The sequence below is a fragment of the Dipodomys spectabilis genome, unplaced genomic scaffold (assembly GCF_019054845.1).
Source record: "Dipodomys spectabilis isolate Male_0828 unplaced genomic scaffold, ASM1905484v1 ptg000039l, whole genome shotgun sequence".
Taxonomy (NCBI): domain Eukaryota; kingdom Metazoa; phylum Chordata; class Mammalia; order Rodentia; family Heteromyidae; genus Dipodomys; species Dipodomys spectabilis.
Genome location: NW_024870716.1, coordinates 10,849,266 through 10,867,116, shown reverse-complemented (window position 1 = coordinate 10,867,116; position 17,851 = coordinate 10,849,266). Strand labels below are relative to the sequence as shown.

At 45.1% G+C, this 17,851-nt stretch overlaps 1 protein-coding gene across 1 annotated transcript in view; it reads right to left on the bottom strand.

Annotated features, from left to right (window-relative positions):
• LOC122106225 (plakophilin-2-like) overlaps window positions 1-17,532 on the bottom strand; it is a 31,819-nt gene extending 14,287 nt beyond the window's left edge. The window contains exon 1 of the mRNA XM_042677517.1: window positions 17,310-17,532. Coding sequence (XP_042533451.1) covers window positions 17,310-17,532 — 223 coding nt within the window. The remainder of the gene's footprint in view (window positions 1-17,309) is intronic.
• Between the last annotated feature and the right edge of the window lie 319 nt (window positions 17,533-17,851).

The window sequence follows — 17,851 nt, the reverse complement described above, 5'->3', positions numbered from 1 at the left end:
ACCCTACACATTCTTAAATTACAAAGCTGGCTCCGAAGTGAATTTCATAGACTTTTCAGGTGAAAAATCTTGCCAAGAAGTTATTTTAGAGACATTTAGTCAAAGAAGAGAGAATTTCTAATTTAAAACATCAAGCAGCTGGGCACCAGTGGCTCATACCTATAATCCTAGCTGCATGGGAGGCTGAGATCTGAGAATCATGGTTCAAAGCCAGCCAGAGCAGGCAAGCCTATGAAACTGTTATCTCCAATTAGCCACCAAAAAGCTAGAAGTGGGGGTGTGGAGACACACACATACACACACACAGGCATGCACACATACACGTACACACACATACACACCAAAACTGACCTCCATCACCAAAAAAGTTAAGCAAAAACTTCAGAATATTTTTCCGTTCAGGAAAAAAAAAGTTCAGACATGGTAGATGCAGGGCTGTAGGCCAGCATGGAATAACATTCCTTAAAGCTATCTTTTGGATGACAATGAGCCTATCAATCATCTGCTCCAGGAAACGTAAGGAAAACACACAACCTCAGGAAAACACACAACCTCACCCATCTGCTGGGGTTCTGTGTCAGTGCGCACTACCTGTTACTTGCTTCTTGGTCTCCAAGTCTCCCGTTTGCTTCAGCATCTGCAGCAGCCAGGGAACCCCGTTGAGTTCAGCCACCTCCACCTTGTCATTGTCCTCAAACACCAAGTTCCTCAAGGCCCCAAACACGGCTCGCTGAACATCTTCATTCTGAACCTTCAGCAGCTGCAGCAGCTTGGGTATGCCACGGAGCTGGTAGACCTGCACAAGTAGATGCACATTTCCAAGATTTACGTGTGTGTGTGTGTGTGTGTGTGTGTGTACTGGGGCTTGAACTCAGAGTCTTGCACTTTTTTTTGTTTTTTTTTTTGTGGTCGGTCGTGGGGCCTGGACTCTGGGCCTGGGCACTGTCCCTCAGCTCTTTAGCTCAAGGCTAGCGCTTTACCACTTGAGCCACAACGCCACTTCCAGCTTTTTTCTGCCTATATGGTGCTGAGGATTCGAACCCAGGGCCTCATGCATGCGAGGCAAGCACTCTACCACTGAGCCAACTTCCCAGCCCGAGTCTTGCACTTTTACATGGCTTTTTCCTCTACCACTTGAGCTGCATGCTTCACTCTGGCTTTTTGGTGGTTAATTGGAGATAAAGAGTCTCACAGACTTTCCTGAGCAGGCTAGCTTTGAACCATGATCTTCACATGTCAACCTCCTGATTAGCGGGGATTACAGGTGTGAGCTATAGGCACCTGTCTTATAACTTTCTATTTCTGCTGATGCCTTCCCTGCCAACTTTTACTAAGTACTTATGTGATTGTTTTATGCCTGTACTGGAACTTGAGCAGCTCCATTTCTAGCTTTTTGCTGGTGAATTAGAGAGAAGAGTACCAGGAATTTTCTAGCTTCCAACCGCAATTTAGCCTGAGATCTCAGCTTCTGGAATAGCTAGGATTACTGGCATGAGCGATAGGCACCTGGTTTATAACTTTCTCTTTTGGTGACAGCTTTCCTCTGCCCACTTTTTAATAAGTGAGTGAAGAGGACTTCAGGTGGTACACGAAGCAAAGGCTGTGTGTGGCACAGGAGCCTTGTGGTCACAGCCTTCCTGGTCTGCTTGTTTCTCCACTCTCTCTTCAGGCAAAGCCCTCCTTACCCTGCACCAGGCAGCTCAAATGCCACCTTTTTCGAGAAGTGTCACTCCTCTCCTCTCCTCTCCCTCCCCTGAGATTGAATCTCTCAGTAAATTGCTCTAACCTTTCAGGAAGGGAAGTGGCCACGTGTGCCAATATTTTGAACCTAAGCACATATGGTAACCATCAGAAACTAATTTGCAGTAGAGACAGGCTCACGTACACAAATAGTAACTACATTATCTATCATGATAAAAATGAGGAACCATACATGATAACAAAGGGGAGGAAAGCTGATGGCTGCCGAGGACCCACGTGTTAAGACAGAGTTTGAATGAACAGACAGCTAGACATTTTCTTACTCATACAATTCCCACATCATTCATGGGAATTGTGTAAGGTTAGCAGCCACATGGAGACTAGTTTCTTAACACGTGGCACTTCCTAGTGTTACCATCAAACTATCACCATTAGCTGGGTACTGGAAGCTCACACCAGTAACCCTAGCCACTCAGGAGCCTGAGATCTGAAGATTGCCATTCAAAGCCAGCCTGGGCAGGAAAGTCCAGGAGACTTTTATCTCCAATTAATCACAGAAAAAGCCAAAAGTGGCGCTGTTGTTCAAATAGTAGAGCACTAGTCTTGAGAAAAAGGAGCTTGGGGAGAGCACCCAGGCCCAGAGTTCAAACCCCAGGACTAGCCCTGCCCCCACTCCAAAAAAAATCACTATTTCTTTCTCTTCCCACCATTCTTTCTTCTTCCTTCTTTCCTTCCTTTCGTTTTTCCTTTTTTTTTTTTGTTTTAGACAAGGTTTTGCTGTACCTAGGCTATAATCACTAGCCTTGAGCAAAATAGATAGTTCAGGGACAGCAGGCAGGCCCTGAGTTCAAGGCTCAGGACTGGTCCCCCCTACCCATCCCACTCATTAAAAAAAAGTAGTAGGTGATTACAGGACCAATAAAGATAGAATTTATAAATGATACAGGGATAGATGGCTTTAAGTCCTAAAAACAAATAAAATAATGACTGACAAGTGGTTGTTGGTTTTAAAAGTATGATGATCTAAACTATTGTTTTATGTCCAAATTATAACTGTCATTCATAAATTCAAAAACAATAGCATCATGCTAGTACTAGCCAGACTTTGTTAATGTTTGTAGAGGATAACAACATAATTCTTAGATTTTTTTGTTGTTGTTGTTCAGTCTTAGGGCTTGAACTCAGGGCATGGGTGCTGTCCCTCCTGAATAGCTAGGATTACAGGTGAGAGCCACCAGCACCTGGCTAGATTTTTTAAACAAGAAAATCCATTTCAAGTGTGAATATAATTTTAATTATTAAGTCATCTTTCACTTTGAGGTCATATTTTCTTTCTGGGCTGATAATGGGCCTTGAACTCAGAGCCGCTCATATTTGCTTGGCTTTTTTGCTCAAGCCCAGAGCTCTACCACTGAAGACTCAGTTCTACTTCCAGCTTTTTGCTGGTCAGTGGGACATAAGAGTCTCTTGCCTTTGTCTACTTGGCCTAACTCTGGCCTAATTCTCAGATATGAATAGCTCAGATTATAACAGAGAGCTAGTGTCTCCTGGCTCTGAACACTTTTTTGAACTGTGATTTCCTCCTTGCTCCAAATATATCACTTTTTATATACAATGACTTATAGGTGCCATTTCTAGAGGTCTGTCCTATAGGAACATTAGTAGAAGTATCAAAGATGTATAAAGCTAGACATTAAACAATGACTGCAGCATAGTAATGAAATAGTTTAATGAAAGAAATTACAAAACATGGTTATATTTAAATGCAATTTTAAAAACAGAAGCCAAGCCCCAGTAGCTCAGGTTTGTAATCCTAACTAGTAAGGAGGCTGAGATCTGTGTATCGTGATTCAAAGCCAACCTGGGCTGGGAAGGCCATGAGACTCATCTCTAATTCACCACCAAAAAGTCAAATGTGGAGCTGTCGCTCAGATGGTAGAGTGCTAGCCTTGAGAAAAAAAGGTTCAGGAATAGCACCCAAGTGCTCCGTTCAAGCCCCATAACAGCACCCCATTCCCCCAAATAGAGAAAACTAAAGGCGAACCCTAACTCAGGAAAAATTGGGAAGTACACAGACTCTCACCAATTGCCTCAGGGGAGGATGAGAAGATAGGCCAAGGCTTGTGTAGTGACTTATTTTCTTAGTTTCTGAACTTCAGGAAATACTTTGTATAATGACTTTATTTCCTTTTTATTTTGAAATGTGTTATATTATTTTTTATTAGTATTGGGATTTGAACTTGGGGCTTTGTAATTGTGTACTAGTGCTCTTAGACTACATGGCCCATGACTACAGTCCTACTTTTTGCTAGTTACTTTGGAGATAGGAGTCTCATGGACTTTTCTGTCCAAGCCAGCATCAGAGAACGCTGAGCCTTTGGCTCCCAGCCTCCCACTCAGCTGGGATGACAGGTGCTACCAATGCCTGGTTAAAAGATTTTTAGATATTAAATAAATTTGCATTTATTAGTTGTAGAAAAGGGGGAATCACATGACATTTCCTTACATGCATACAATGTACCTCATGAACTTTTCCTTGGTGCTAATGCTGGGGCTTGAACTCAACTTTGTGTTCTTGCTTGGCTTTTGTACTCAAAGCTGGCACTCTCTCACTTGACCCAAACTGCCACATCCAGCTTATTGCTGGTTAATTAGATTAGAGTCTCCTGGATTTTCCAGCCTGGCTTGGAAAAAAGATCCTTGGAGCTCAGTCTCCTGAGTACCTAGAATTATAGACCTGAGCCACCAGTGCCCAGCTAAGTCCCCATAACTTCTGATCGCTGTTTTCTTTGACTGATGAAAAACCAGGGTGCAAATGTTCTAGATGCTTCTCAGTATTGCTGAGTCACATCTGTTAGATCAGGTTGGTTGGCCAGAAGGCCAGATTCAGAAGCCCACTGATCCTGTGACTGCCTATCTAGGAATGCTGACTTGGAGATGAGACTGGAGCGGGCAGTGAGCATGCTCGATGCCGACCACACAACCCTGGCCAGGATTTCTGCAGCTGCAACCTTCATACAGCATGAATGCTTCCAGAAATCCGAAGCTCGGAAAAGGGTGCGTATCTCCTTTAGTCTAGTCACCACCCACCACGTTGTCTGTCCTAAGTTACATCGAAATACCACCCCAAAACCGGTCATTTACTTACATTTTTCAAAATCTTTGCAATAGTTTTCATTTAAAAGGAGATAGGCTGGGCACCAGCGGATGTAGCACCTCTCATCCCAGCTGAGTGGAAGGCTGCCTTAGCCTCCTATACATTGCTGGACCCACACCTAGCCAGGAAAATTCACAAAACCTTTTCATCCAATAACTTCTTAATCAGTGAGTTTCAGCATTGGGATTGTTGAAGTAAAATGTTTGTTTAGTTGTGCTCATATTCTGGCTTGAATTTAGGCCCTCATATGTTTCACTCAAGCCTATCACTCTAACACTAGAGCTACAGCTTGCTTCTGGCTTTTTGATAGTTGATTGGGGATAAGAATTGCACAAATTTGCTGGGCACCAGTGGCTCACGCCTATAATCCTAGCTACTCAGGAGGCTGAGATCTGATGATCATGGTTCAAAGCCATCCTGGGCAGGAAAGTTTGTTAAACTCTTAATAATAATATTAAAAAAATAATAAATAAACCATTCAGAAAACCAGAAGTGGCACAGTCGTTCAGGTAGTAGAGCACTAGCTGAAGAGCTGAGGGACAGCGCCCAGGCTCAGAGTTCAAGCCCCATGACCGACTGAAAAAAATAATTTCACAAAGTTTTCTACCCAGGCTGGTTTCAAACTTCAGCTCTCAGCCTCCTGAGTAGTTAAAATGACAGACATGAGCCACCAATGCCTGGCAGAAGTAGAATATTTAACTCAAATTGAACATTACTATTTTAAGGCAAACTCTATGAGTTCTTTACATTTCAGTCTTAAAGGAGCTGAAATCATTTCTGCTGAGCCAGCTGTCACCACCTTCACTTACAACCATGGCAACTTAATGGACTTGCCTCTAATTGCAGAGGGTTGCACTGGATTCTCCTTCCCACTGCTGGACGGCAAGCTGGGGATCCCAAATTGTCATTTACCAAAACCTTGTCATATTATTAGCATGCTTTTCATACCAGAACCCAAACCAATCATTCTGTCTTATGGTGCCTCTCCTGAGCCATTCAAAAAGCTCTGTAACAGTTCTTTACTGCTATCTTAAGGAAGTTTATAAGGAAGCTAATTTCTCCTTCTGTTTTCAGATAAATGAACTGAGACAGGTTTAATGGTTTCTAAAATAACTAGAATGTAGCTGGCATCAGAGAAAAAATACAATTTTCATTTTTTTTCACAGCTGAGGATTGAGAGCCTTTAGGAAGTGCTATAATTCAACTACATCCCAAAGCCCATGATTCTATTTGTGCACGTGTGTGTGTGTGTGTGTGTGTGTGTGTGTGTGTGCGTGTGTGTGCGTGTGTGTGTGTGTGGTGTGCTCACACACTGCTTGAGCTCAGGGCCTTGCCCCTTTGTTTGTCTTTTCTACTGGTGCTCTACCATTTGAGTCACAGCTTCACTTCTGTCTTTTTTTTTACATATATGCTTTTCATTGTTATTGTTAAGGTGATAAAGAGAGGGGGGGTTACAGTTACGTAAGTCAGGAAATGAATACATTTCTTTTTGAACAGTGTCACCTCTTCCCTCATTTTCTGTTTTTCCCTCCCATCTCCCTTTCCCTTATTTTTGTCTTTTGCTGGTTAGAAATAAGACTCTCTTCAATTTGTCCACCAGGGTTGGCTTTGAACCAAGATCCTCAAAGCACATCCTCCTGACTAGCTAGGATTACAGGCAGGAGACTCCAAGGCCTGGCTTCATGATTGGATTTTAAACCCTGGGCTTTCCTGCAGAATACAGAAAAAAGAAAAGATGCAATTTCTGATACTTCACCTGCTTGATGACACATAGATTTCTTTGTTAAAGAATGAATCTCAAACAACAAATAATGCAGATTAATAGAGTAAGCAGGTATGTGTTTGGGATCAGTATATTAGAATTATAACCATGTTCTAAGATTTAAAGCAATTCCCCCCCCCCCCCCCCCGCCCCACTCCCCCCCCACTCCCCCCCCCCCTCCCCCGTCAGCCATGGGGCCTGAACTCTGGGCCTGGGCACTGTCCCTCAGCTCTTCAGCTCAAGGCTAGTGCTCTACCACTTGAGCCACAGCGCCACTTCTGGCTTTCTCTGCTTTTGTGGTACTGAGGAATGGAACCCAGGGCCTCATGCTTGCAGGGAAAACAATCTACCATGGAGCCACCTTCCCAGCCCCAATTAAAGGCAACTAAATATCTTTATGGGTGGAAACTAATCTCTAAGGCAACTCATCTTCCATTCAACCAGATATAAAATAGTTAATGACTGCTGAACATACAACTCAGCCATGGCTTTCACTAAAATCACACATTTAAGCAGTTGCAGCTATGGATGAATGATTAAATCAGCTACGACTAAAATAATAACCTGGTCAGGTGCTGATTGCTCATGTCTGTTATCCTAGCTACTCAAGGGGCTGAGATCAGAGGATTGAAGTTTAAAACCAGGTTGGGCAGACAAACTGAGCAATTCTTATCTCCAATTAACTAACAAAAAGTACCATCCTTGAGAGAAAAAGTTGAACAAGAACAGTATAAGGCTCTGAGTTCAAGTTCTAATTCCAACAGACAAACACACAAATCAAGCTAAGCTCCTTAAGTCATAAAAATCATTCCAGAAGGATCTGAGAAATGTCTCCCTAAGGAATATGTATAAGAAAGAATCTGAACAACCAGGCCTTGCTCAGTTTCCCCTAGTCCATCAGCATTAGATCATAGCTACAATGTCCACTTGTATTCTGCCTGTACACATTGGCCTATTTCTCATGGTCTTCATTTCTGAAGGCTCCATGTCATCTAAAATGTACACTAAATAATGTTATATACTTTTCTCATGTTAAATCTGTGTTCTGTTAGCAGTGTCAGTCATAAGCTTAAGGTTGAATAAGGAAAGCAATCTTTTCTCCCCTACAAAAGGAATATGTAGGTGAGCATGGTAGTGAATGCCTGTAGTTCTAGCACTTGGAAATGAGAGTAATTTTGGATAGAATCTGGAACACAAAAATTTTTTCCATACTTTTATTGTTTGGGTTTTTTTTCTTAACTGTATTTTTTTGTCTTTTCTTTTTTGGTACTGGGGATCGAACCCAGGACGTTACGCTTGCTAGGCAAGCGCTTTGCCACTGAGCTACATCCCAGCCCTGCATACTTTTAAAAATGAATGCCTTCTACAAAGAGAGCTAAGCTGTCATTCATGTTTAATGTATGCTGTGTTTGATTAACTCAGAGCTTTTACTCTGCTAAGTTTACCAGTCCTGCTGCATTGGACATTTTCTGTTTCTGTTTTTGTTTTCTTGGCTGATGCCCCTCCTTTCAGGATGGTGGTGACATTACTGTGCTTTCACCCAGTCCCCTTCACAGGGCACAATGTGCTTTCCATGTCTCCGGAGGTGATGATTACTAGGAATTATTTCAATTAATAATGACTCATGAAACACCTAAACCTTTTCATGTAATGATACCACAGACCTTTGATGGAGTCCACTTGAAGGGAGAAGTTGGGAGCTGAGGGCAACTTTACCTTTCTTCTTTGGTGCAAGCAATTGTGGGGGTGGGGAGGGCAGTGAGGGGAGGATGGGGAGAGGGAGGGAGGACAGCGGGGACTGGGAAGGATGAGGAGGAGGGGAGGACCGCGAAGGGTGAGAGGAATGGAAGGGGGTGGGAGGATGGTGGGGAGAAGGGGGGAGGCCTCTGAGGGGGGAGGACAATGAGAGAGGGGAAGATGGTGAAGGATGGGGAGGAATGGCAAGGAATGGGAGGAGGGTGGGGAGGGGGAAGACTGGGCGGGTGGGGAGGACGATGAGGGTGTTGGTTCAGAGGGTTGCAGAGGTATAGTGCTCACAGGAAACAGCAACCTTCTGTCTTACCTGGTCTGAATACTCTTGTAAAAAAAAAAAAAAAAAAAAAGCTGGAATATAGAGCTAAAATGGTAAATTATCACCCTGGATCCTCCCCTCAAAAAAATTAAGAGAGGTGCAACAACCTGAGTTAAAACCCCAATATGGCTTTTTTGTTTGTTTGGGTTTAAAAACACTTTTGTGGGTACCAGTCCAGGGGCTTGAACTCAAGGCCTGGGCGCTGTCCCTGCTTTTTCTCAAGGCTAGCACTCTACTGCTTGAGCCACAGTGCCTCATTTAGCTTTTCTGGCAGTTTAGTGGAGATAATTGTCTTACAGATTACAGGTGTGAGCCACCAGAGCCGTGGTGTGTGTGTGTGTGTGTGTGTGTGCGCGCGCGCACGCGTGCAAAGAATCTGAAGATGTGAAGAGATTAGTTAGCAATGGCAATGTGGCTAACATTCCACACCACTCTAATTGCTATTCCTTCACTCACTTCACCTAACCTGCCAAATGTATTTTCACAACCTTTGCAATTTCCAATGACTCAACCCGGTTCAAACACCTTCTGAGCAAGGTATTGGTGGTGTATGCTTGTTATTCCAGCTACTCAGTACACTGAGATCTGAGGATCCATTTCAAAGCCAGCCTGGACAAACAAATACAAGATACTCTTATCTCCTATTAACAAGCAAAAAGCCAAAAGGGCAAGTATGATTCAAGCGATAGGGTTCCAGACTTGAGCTGAAAAAGCCAAGTTACAGTGTGATGCCCCAAATTTAAGCACCAGTCATGTCTGCAATCCTAGCTGCTCAGGAGGTTGAGATTTAAGGATTATGGTTCAAAGCCAGCCCAGGCAGAAAAGTCCATGAAACTCTTATGTCTAATTAACTCCCCTCCACCCCCCTCCCCACACACACACAAAGCTGGACACAGAGTTGTAGCTCAAGTGGTGCAATGCTAACTAGCCTTGAGCAAAAAAGGTTAGGGACAGCATCCAGGTCCAGAGTTCAAACCTCAGCACTGCTACACACACACACACAAAATCTCTCCTGAAAATATATGATGGAAGCCGGTGGGGAAGGCCTCTTTTAGGGGTCTGCAACTGGGACATGTATGAGTTAACCAGACAAAGAGGAGGAGGGTGCTGGAGGAAGGAGGCAACCCTTAGAGAAATTGCCTGTGTGTGTTTGGTGGGGAGGGAGGCCAGGGAGGTGGAGGTGAAGTTTGAAAAGCTGCAGGCAGAGTGCCATGCCATGCTGAACAGGGATTTGCCTCCTACAGATAACAGCAAGAACCCCGAGCAATGCCAGCTGGGGAAAAATGTAGTGAGATTCTACAAAGTTCATTCTAGTAGCTATGTGTGGACAGATGAACAGGGCCAGATTCCAGTAGGAAGAGGTTATCTTATCTCCCAAGTCAATTTTCAACTTTTAGAGGAGCACTTCTAGCTGAGTCCTGTAGGACTCTTGACAAGTGAATTAGTCATATCATCTGGACATTCAGAATACCCTAGTTACACAAATTGGGATTTCATGTCACCCTCCAAGCTGACAGGGGTTTCTGTGGGTGGGGACAATGGAGCCAAGCATGACGATGGGAGGCACACACATGCATCTGTCCCCAAGTGGGGACAGTGTCACATACTTGCCATACTCTGTCCTGGGCATGTGGAGAGGAAGAGAGCTTGTTTCCTGGGGAATGCAGGCACACTCTCCCTGAATTAATTACCCACACTAGCCATGTTCATTTTGAAAAGGTTGATTCTGCATTTAAATGACTTACTCATTCACTTATTCATTCTCTCACTTAGTCATTTCTTTAGTGAAGGTACAAAGGCCTGAACTCAGGGCCTGCTGTTTTGCTTGGCATATTCTGCTCTACCATTAAAGCCACAGCTCCATTTCTGGCTTCAAGCTGGTTAACTGGGCATAAGAGTTCCAAGGACTTTTCTGCCTAGGTTGGCTTGGAACTGTGATTCTCAGATCTCAGCCTCCAAAAGAGCTAGGATTCTAGGCGTGAGCCACCAGCTTTGGAACTATTCTCTTTCTATATGACGTTTATCTATATGATTTGTGTTTGTGTTGAATCTTTTGGTGATCTATAATGATTTCCTCTCACTTGTTAAGAGTCATGGCTAGAAACCTTATTCAAGTGGTAGAAAGCTTCCTGAGAGTCAGAAAATCAAAGTAGTTGAGCACAAGGCTGAGTTCAAATCCCTGTTTTACACACACACTGCAAAGTTATTATGTCCAATAACCATTATGTAAAATGGTACTATGTAATAGATGTGTAATTAATGTTTTAAAAAATATTTCTATCATAAGAGGCTCTTCTAGTCTATTATTCTTAGTGTAGTAAGTCAGGAAAAGCAGGAAGTTCACTTAAATAGATTGAATGTTTTCCAGGTGCTGGTGGGTAATGTTGTCAATAATAAGTCTGTCCCCTCAGAATACAAAAAATTAAAACAATAATTTTTTTATCAATCAGACCAGAAATTCAATTTTAGAGTAAAACCAATGTCAAACTGTCCAAAAATAAAATTAACGCAAGTGTATATAACCTTATTTTAATACTTGGGGGGGAAGGGGAAGAACTATGCTTTTCTTGTTTTGTCAGCCATAGGGCTTGAACTCTGGGCCTGGGTGCTGTCCCTGAGCTCTTCAGCTCAAGGCTAGTGCTCTACCACTAGAGCCACAGCACCACTTCCCTTTTTCTGTGTATGTGGAACTGAGGAATCAAATCTGGGGCTTCATGCATGCTAGACAAGCACCCTACCACTAGGTCACATTCCCAGCCCTGCAGTTTTATTTTGAGGATGAGCTACTACACAGCAATTATGTAGAATATCTCATTCAATCTCACTGTGGAACCCCTCACCTAGGGTGTGGGGGATACTACAGAATCTCTTAAACAGCCCAAGCCAAAGGTCTTCTCTTTATAGTAATTTCCCATATCTTTTTTTTTTTTTTTGTCTGTCCTGGGGCTTCAACTCTGGGCCTGGGCGCTGTCCCTCAGCTCTTCAGCTCAAGGCGAGTGCTCTACCACTTGAGCTACAGCGCCACTTCCAGTTTTCTGGTGGTTTATAGGAGATAGGAATCTCACTGTCTCTCCTGCCCGAGCTGGCTTTGAACCTCGATCCTCAGATCTCAGCCTCCTGAGTAACTAGGATTACAGGCGTGAGCCACCAGCGTCCAGCAATTTCCCATATCTTAACCATTGCATACAGAACAATATACTTGCATAATCAAATTCTGTTACCATAGATCTTTGTGATTTCTTACAGTTTCATCTGACTAAATATAACCAGAAGAGTCTCTAAAAACTAAGAAAACAAAGCTGCATGCCGGAGGCTTGTTCCTGTAATCCCAGCTACTCAGGAGATTGAGACCCAGGCATCATAATTCAAAGCCTGCCTGGGCAGAAAAGTTCATGATACTCTTTTGTTGGTGGTGGTGGTTGTGGGGCTTGAACTCAGGGCCTGAACTCTGTCTCTGAACTTTTTCGCTCAAGGCTAGCTAGCATTCTACCACTTTGAGTCACAGTGCCAATTCTGGTTTTCTGGTAGTTAATTGGAGATAAGAGTCTTAACAGACTTTCCTTCCCCAGGTTGGCTTTGAACTATGATCCTTAGATCTCAGCCTCCTGAGTAGCTAGGATTCCAGGCGTGGTACTCTTCTCCAGTTAACCACCAAAAAGTTGGAAGCAGGGCTGTGGCTCCTTTGGTAGGGCACTAGCCTTGCACACCAAAGCTCAAGAACAGCACCTACACTCTGAGTTCAAGCCCCAGCACCAAACAGTAATGAAGAGAAGTACATTACATTCTGGCACACTGACCCTCACATTCCAAACAGCTCCAGGGCCAGGTCACCCACCTACTCACTTTTCTTTCCCTTTCCCAATCCCTCCTACTTTCTAAATTCCTGGAATTCCTTTTGTGGTAGGGAATTCATCCAGAAGTTGAACAGTGTATAATTTTTTGTTTTCCCAGAGCACCTTTAACTGCTTTTGAATTATTTTTTTTTTTTTCTTTTTTTGGTCAGTCCTGGGGCTTGAACTCTGGGCCTGGGCGCTGTCCCTCAGCTCTTCAGCTCAAGGCTAGCGCTCTACCACGGGAGCCACAGCGCCACTTCTGGCTTTTTTTTTCTGCTTATGTGGTGCTGAGGAACTGAACCCAGGGCCTCATGCATACAAGGCAAGCACTCTACCACTGAACCACCTTCCCAGCCCCCTGAATGAATCAGAATTCTCTGATCACAAATACTCAAAGCATTTTCATCACAGATAATATAAGGACAAAAGATGCATTATTTTTAAGAGTAGATTTCCAAACAAGTTTTAAATTGCATTAGGATATATTCTCCATTGTGTTCTAAGCATTATATACCATAATTTAAAAAACAAATGCTACCCATTTAAGCACACTTGGGGGGATTGTAAGAAATAAAGGGATACTTTTAAGGTGTAATATAAAAGATATGGGCTATTTTTAATTCTCTCTTTGCTATGACTTTCAACTTTTTCTTTCTTTTCCTTTCCTTGTTCCAGTACAGAGACTTGAACTCAGGGCTTGGACATTGCCATTTAACTTTTTTGCTCATGGATGGTGTACCACTTGAGCCACAGTTCTACTTCCAGCTTTTTGCTGGCTAATTGGAGATGAGTCTGCGTTAGCTGGCTTTGAATCAGGATCCTCTAGATCTCAGCACCTCGAGTAACTAGAATGACAGATCTGAGCCACTGGTGAAGGGCTGACCCCAACCCTGTTTTCCCAGGTGCATACAGACAACAGGCCAGCCACCCAAGATATGTGCAGAGTGCCTGATACAGGAGGGCGATCCACCTAAGCCTGGCTGCAAACATTCCATTGTGACCCAACCAAAAGCCCCCCACCTCTCTAGACCTCTCATTAACCTCTACCTCCTTACTTAGTCCTCACAAATAAAACCCAACTCCTGTCCCACTTCTTTGCACAGTCTCCAAGCCTGAGGGAAGGCTGTGCCCCTCGATGCTCTATCTCAATAAACAGTCCTCCTCTGGGGAAGATTGAGTCCGGCCTGTTTCCTCCTTTCTCCTCCTCCTAACAACTGGCATCCAACACAATGCCATACCTTCCCTCACCAGAGTAACAGCCAACCTTAAAATGCTCAGCATAACAAATTACTACCAAAAGTCAATGGGTGATTTATAAAACCACCCACGTATTTATGAAGACCACGGAAAGAAGGTTAAAGACTCTTTTGTAAGTTTTTATCTACACCTTAGCTATATTCATGTCACTCTAATTTTTTTTAGATTAGCCACAGCTAATTCATCCTTTCTGGTAGGCCAGCAACTGGGGCTTCTCTAGGGCTCTGTGGCTGCCTAACAGCAGTTGAACACTGGGTCATTCCAGCCCAGAAGCTCTTCTGTTGATACCCGAGACCCTGTTGCTTTCAACAACTGCTTTGTCTCTTGCAACTTCAGAGACAGGTATGCAGCAGCAGCAGCAACAACAACAACAACAAAGTACAACTATGAAACTCCAGACCTTTTCAAAAAGCTTCAATTAAAGAACATTTATGAACAACCCTGATAATCACTGCATGGCGTGTGAAATGTTAAATTCCTTCTGGAGTCTCAGAAGCCCGGCTTGCATGCACGCATTCTGGATTTCTTCTTCCTCATGCTTGAGTTTTCTTCCCGTGTAGGCTGCAAGGGAATGGCAGCTTACAGGGAAGCTGTTGTTGAAATCTAAGGCTTTCAGAGGCTTTGTTCCTTAGTTGGAAGAACTACCCCCAGCATTAGCACAAGTCCTAAGATGGCACACCTTTGTTCTCCCCCAACAATTCTCTGAACTATGGATTATTCTTGGGATTTTTCAAGAAGGATCTGTCTTTACTGACCACTTTAAGACCAATTCTATTGATTTTTTGAGAGTTAGAAATACCAATTATTTGTTCAAAGCCAGCCTGGGCAGGAAAGTCTGGGAGATTGTGATCACATGACTGAGTTTCTTTCTCTCTCTCTCTCTCACACACACACACATTCACACACACACAGAGTACCAATTACTTCAGAAAGTTTTCCATATTCCTTATAGCTTCAAGAAATTTACATGTCTAGATTCCATGACTTAGCTGTTCTTGTGGCTTGCTTAGGATTATTTCCCGTAAGACAACCAGTCTGTCCTTTGTGAGTTTTTTGGGGGGTAGGGGTGGTGGTGTTGGGACTGGGACTAGAACTCAGAACCTGGATATGGTCTCTTAGCTTTTTCACTCAAGCTTGGAACTCTATCACTTGACCCAAGTTCCACTTCTGTCTTTTGCTGGCTAATTGGGGTAAGAGTCTCTTCCTGGGTGAGCATGTTTAATTTGTGCCCCAGTTTAGTTTCAGCTTAACCCTGGACCTGTGGGTCTCCAGGCTTCAGGCTGTCATGGCTCTGCTGCTCACAGGTGGGCCTCACTCCTAGCAACTTAGCCTGGGCGCTGACCCTGAGCTGTTTCACTCAAGGCTAGTGCTCTACCACTTTGAGCCACATTGCCACTTCTGGTTTTCTGGTAATTAACTGGAGATAGCAGTCTCTTGGACTTTCCTGCCTGGGCTGGCTCTGAACTGTGATCTTTAGGCCTCAGCCTCTTGAGTAGCTAGGGTTACAGGAGCGAGCCACCAGCGCCAGGCTGTTGTTTTTAATCATGTACCTTGGCAGATATTTGCAGTCTATATCTCCTTAGCCTTTCAAATTGTAATTAAAGAAAACTGGAGGGAAGCCACAAACCGACTCCACATTCTAACAATTCCTACTTCATACTAACAATCAAAACCGTTAATGATATAACTGATGAGCAGTTGAAAAGGTCAGGTTCGGCATGCACAAGGTCATCTGCACATACACAAAGGAATTGACTAAAGGATGGTAGTATACTCAATGGATGATTCCAATGGTGTAGCTCCTTTGAACAACTAAAAGTTTAACAAAATGAGTACCAGAAAACTGAAACATGTGTTACAGGGGAGGTCACAGGAAGGGGCAGACAACTGGAGGGAGGAAGGATGGGTGAATAAGTGATAATATTCAACAGTACAAGTGTGAAAACTGAACCAGGGAGGGGTGGGGTTGGGAGAGATGGGGGAGAACAGTGGAAAGGATGACACTGAGCAAATGCATTGTACTCAGAAACTAACAGCTTGAATTGAGACAACATTGAACAACTACATGTTTTGTTAAACAATACAGATTTGGAAATTAAACAACCAGCTCTGCCATTTACTTAATCTAGGTGGAAATGTGAGGGTTACTGGGCTGCTTATATAGTGAAATGGGAATTAACATACCTAGCTCCCAATTCTCTTTTTGAAAATGCACATCACAGAACATGATTCTGGACCCAGTGTAGTCACTCAGCTAACACTGGCTTACAATCCTCAAACATCATCTTTTTTTTTTTTTTACTTTTCAAGCATGTAAGTATTAATGCTGGCCTGATGGTTTAGGTTTCTTTATAGAAAGGCTCTACAGCTTAGGTTTATGTCTATAGTCTGGGTATTTGTATACTTTTTTAAACTCTAGTTGGTCATTGACCAAGTTATGTCCATAGTTCAATAGTGTGGAAAAAAACTGATAACCCAATTTAAACTTCTGTTTCTTAATCTTCCCTTTTCTCTGTAAGAAACCTACAGCACTTTAAAATAATGATTTAAAACAAAACCCACATGACACATGTTGGTAGCTCAAGCCTGTAATCTTAGCTACTATGGAAGCTGAGATCTGAGGACTGCAATTTGAAGACAGCCTGTGCAGGAAAGTCCATGAGCCTCTTTCATCCAATTATCCAGCAAAAACCTGGAAGTGGAATCTGTGGCTTAAATGGTAAAGTGCCACCTTTCAGTGAAAAAGCTAGAAAGACAGCACTCAGGGTCTGACTGAGTTCAAGCCCCAGTACTGGCACAGGAACATCCCAAAACCTCACTAAAGCTTCACGCTGTCTTTCTGATCACTTGGGCAAGGGAGAAAAGGCTGCATGACATTCAGCTAATTTTCACAACTGGTTTGCCATCCTCCCCTCCTAACTCTCCCTAACCTACAGCTAAAACTGTGGGTTTCATGTTTTGGATACAAGCCCTGCACCCACACGTACATGCGTGGCACTGGGTGGGTGGGGACAAGCAGCCTGCACTACAGCACAGGATGCTGCCAGCCAGGCCAAAGTCCCCTTCCTCCTCCTCCCAGGAGTGGGGCAGCGCCAGGGCCAGAGCCTTTTACCCAATGGGATCACTTCCTAGGTCAGACTGCTCTGGACTACCTGGGAGAAGTGGCACTCTCCTGAATTACAGGGGATAGGAAGGGCAGTGGGGTTTTGTCTTTCAAAAGAATATTCATGGAGGTAAGGATTTTATAAAGAAAAAAAAACACAGATCATGCACAGCATTCTGCTTAGCTGCAGGCAGACACTCCGGTCTCCGGATGAACTCCTTTGCCTCGCGTTCTTCCACATGGAGACGCGCACGTAGCATGCACACCGACGACGCCCTGGGAAGACCCCGCCAGGGGCATGGCGGGACCGCCGCTCCCCGAGTGTGCGGGTCCCCAGTCCGGAGGTGGCACCGGCAACAGGTGGGCAGAAGCCCGGGGCCGCACCCCGGAGGGCGGCGGGTCCGGACGGGGTGCGTTCCACTCACCGCGGGCCACGGAGCCCCGGCCCTTCCTCGCCAGGGTCTGCTGCACCTGCTCCTGGATCCGCAGGCTCCGGGCCGCCTGCCCGCTGCGGCCGGCGCTGCCCACCAGCTTCAGCTTGGCGTCGGAGGGCAGCGCCAGGCTGGAGCTGTCCAGCTGGCCCAGGATCTGCTGGCCCAGGACGGTCCGGATGTAGCCGCACTCGGCCAGGGAGCCGGGGGCCGCCATGGCGTCGATGGCGGGCGACGGAGTGAGAAGCCTGGCCCAGGACCGACCCGCAGAGCCGCGGCGGAGCTGGGGGCCGCGCCCCGCCCGCTCGGACACGCCCCGCCCCGCCCCGCCCCGCCCCGCCCCGCCCCGCCCCGCCCCGCCCCCTGGCGGCCCGCCCCGCCCCCTGCGCGGGGGTGGGGGTCGGATGGGAGCCTCCGCGCACGGCCGGCCCCGGGGGCGGGGCGCGGCTCCGGCCCGCGGGCGCGCTCACTCAGGTCGCGAGGGGCGGGCGGGGCGCGCAGCGTGGGGCGCACTGCGGGCGCGGCCCCGCCCCCAG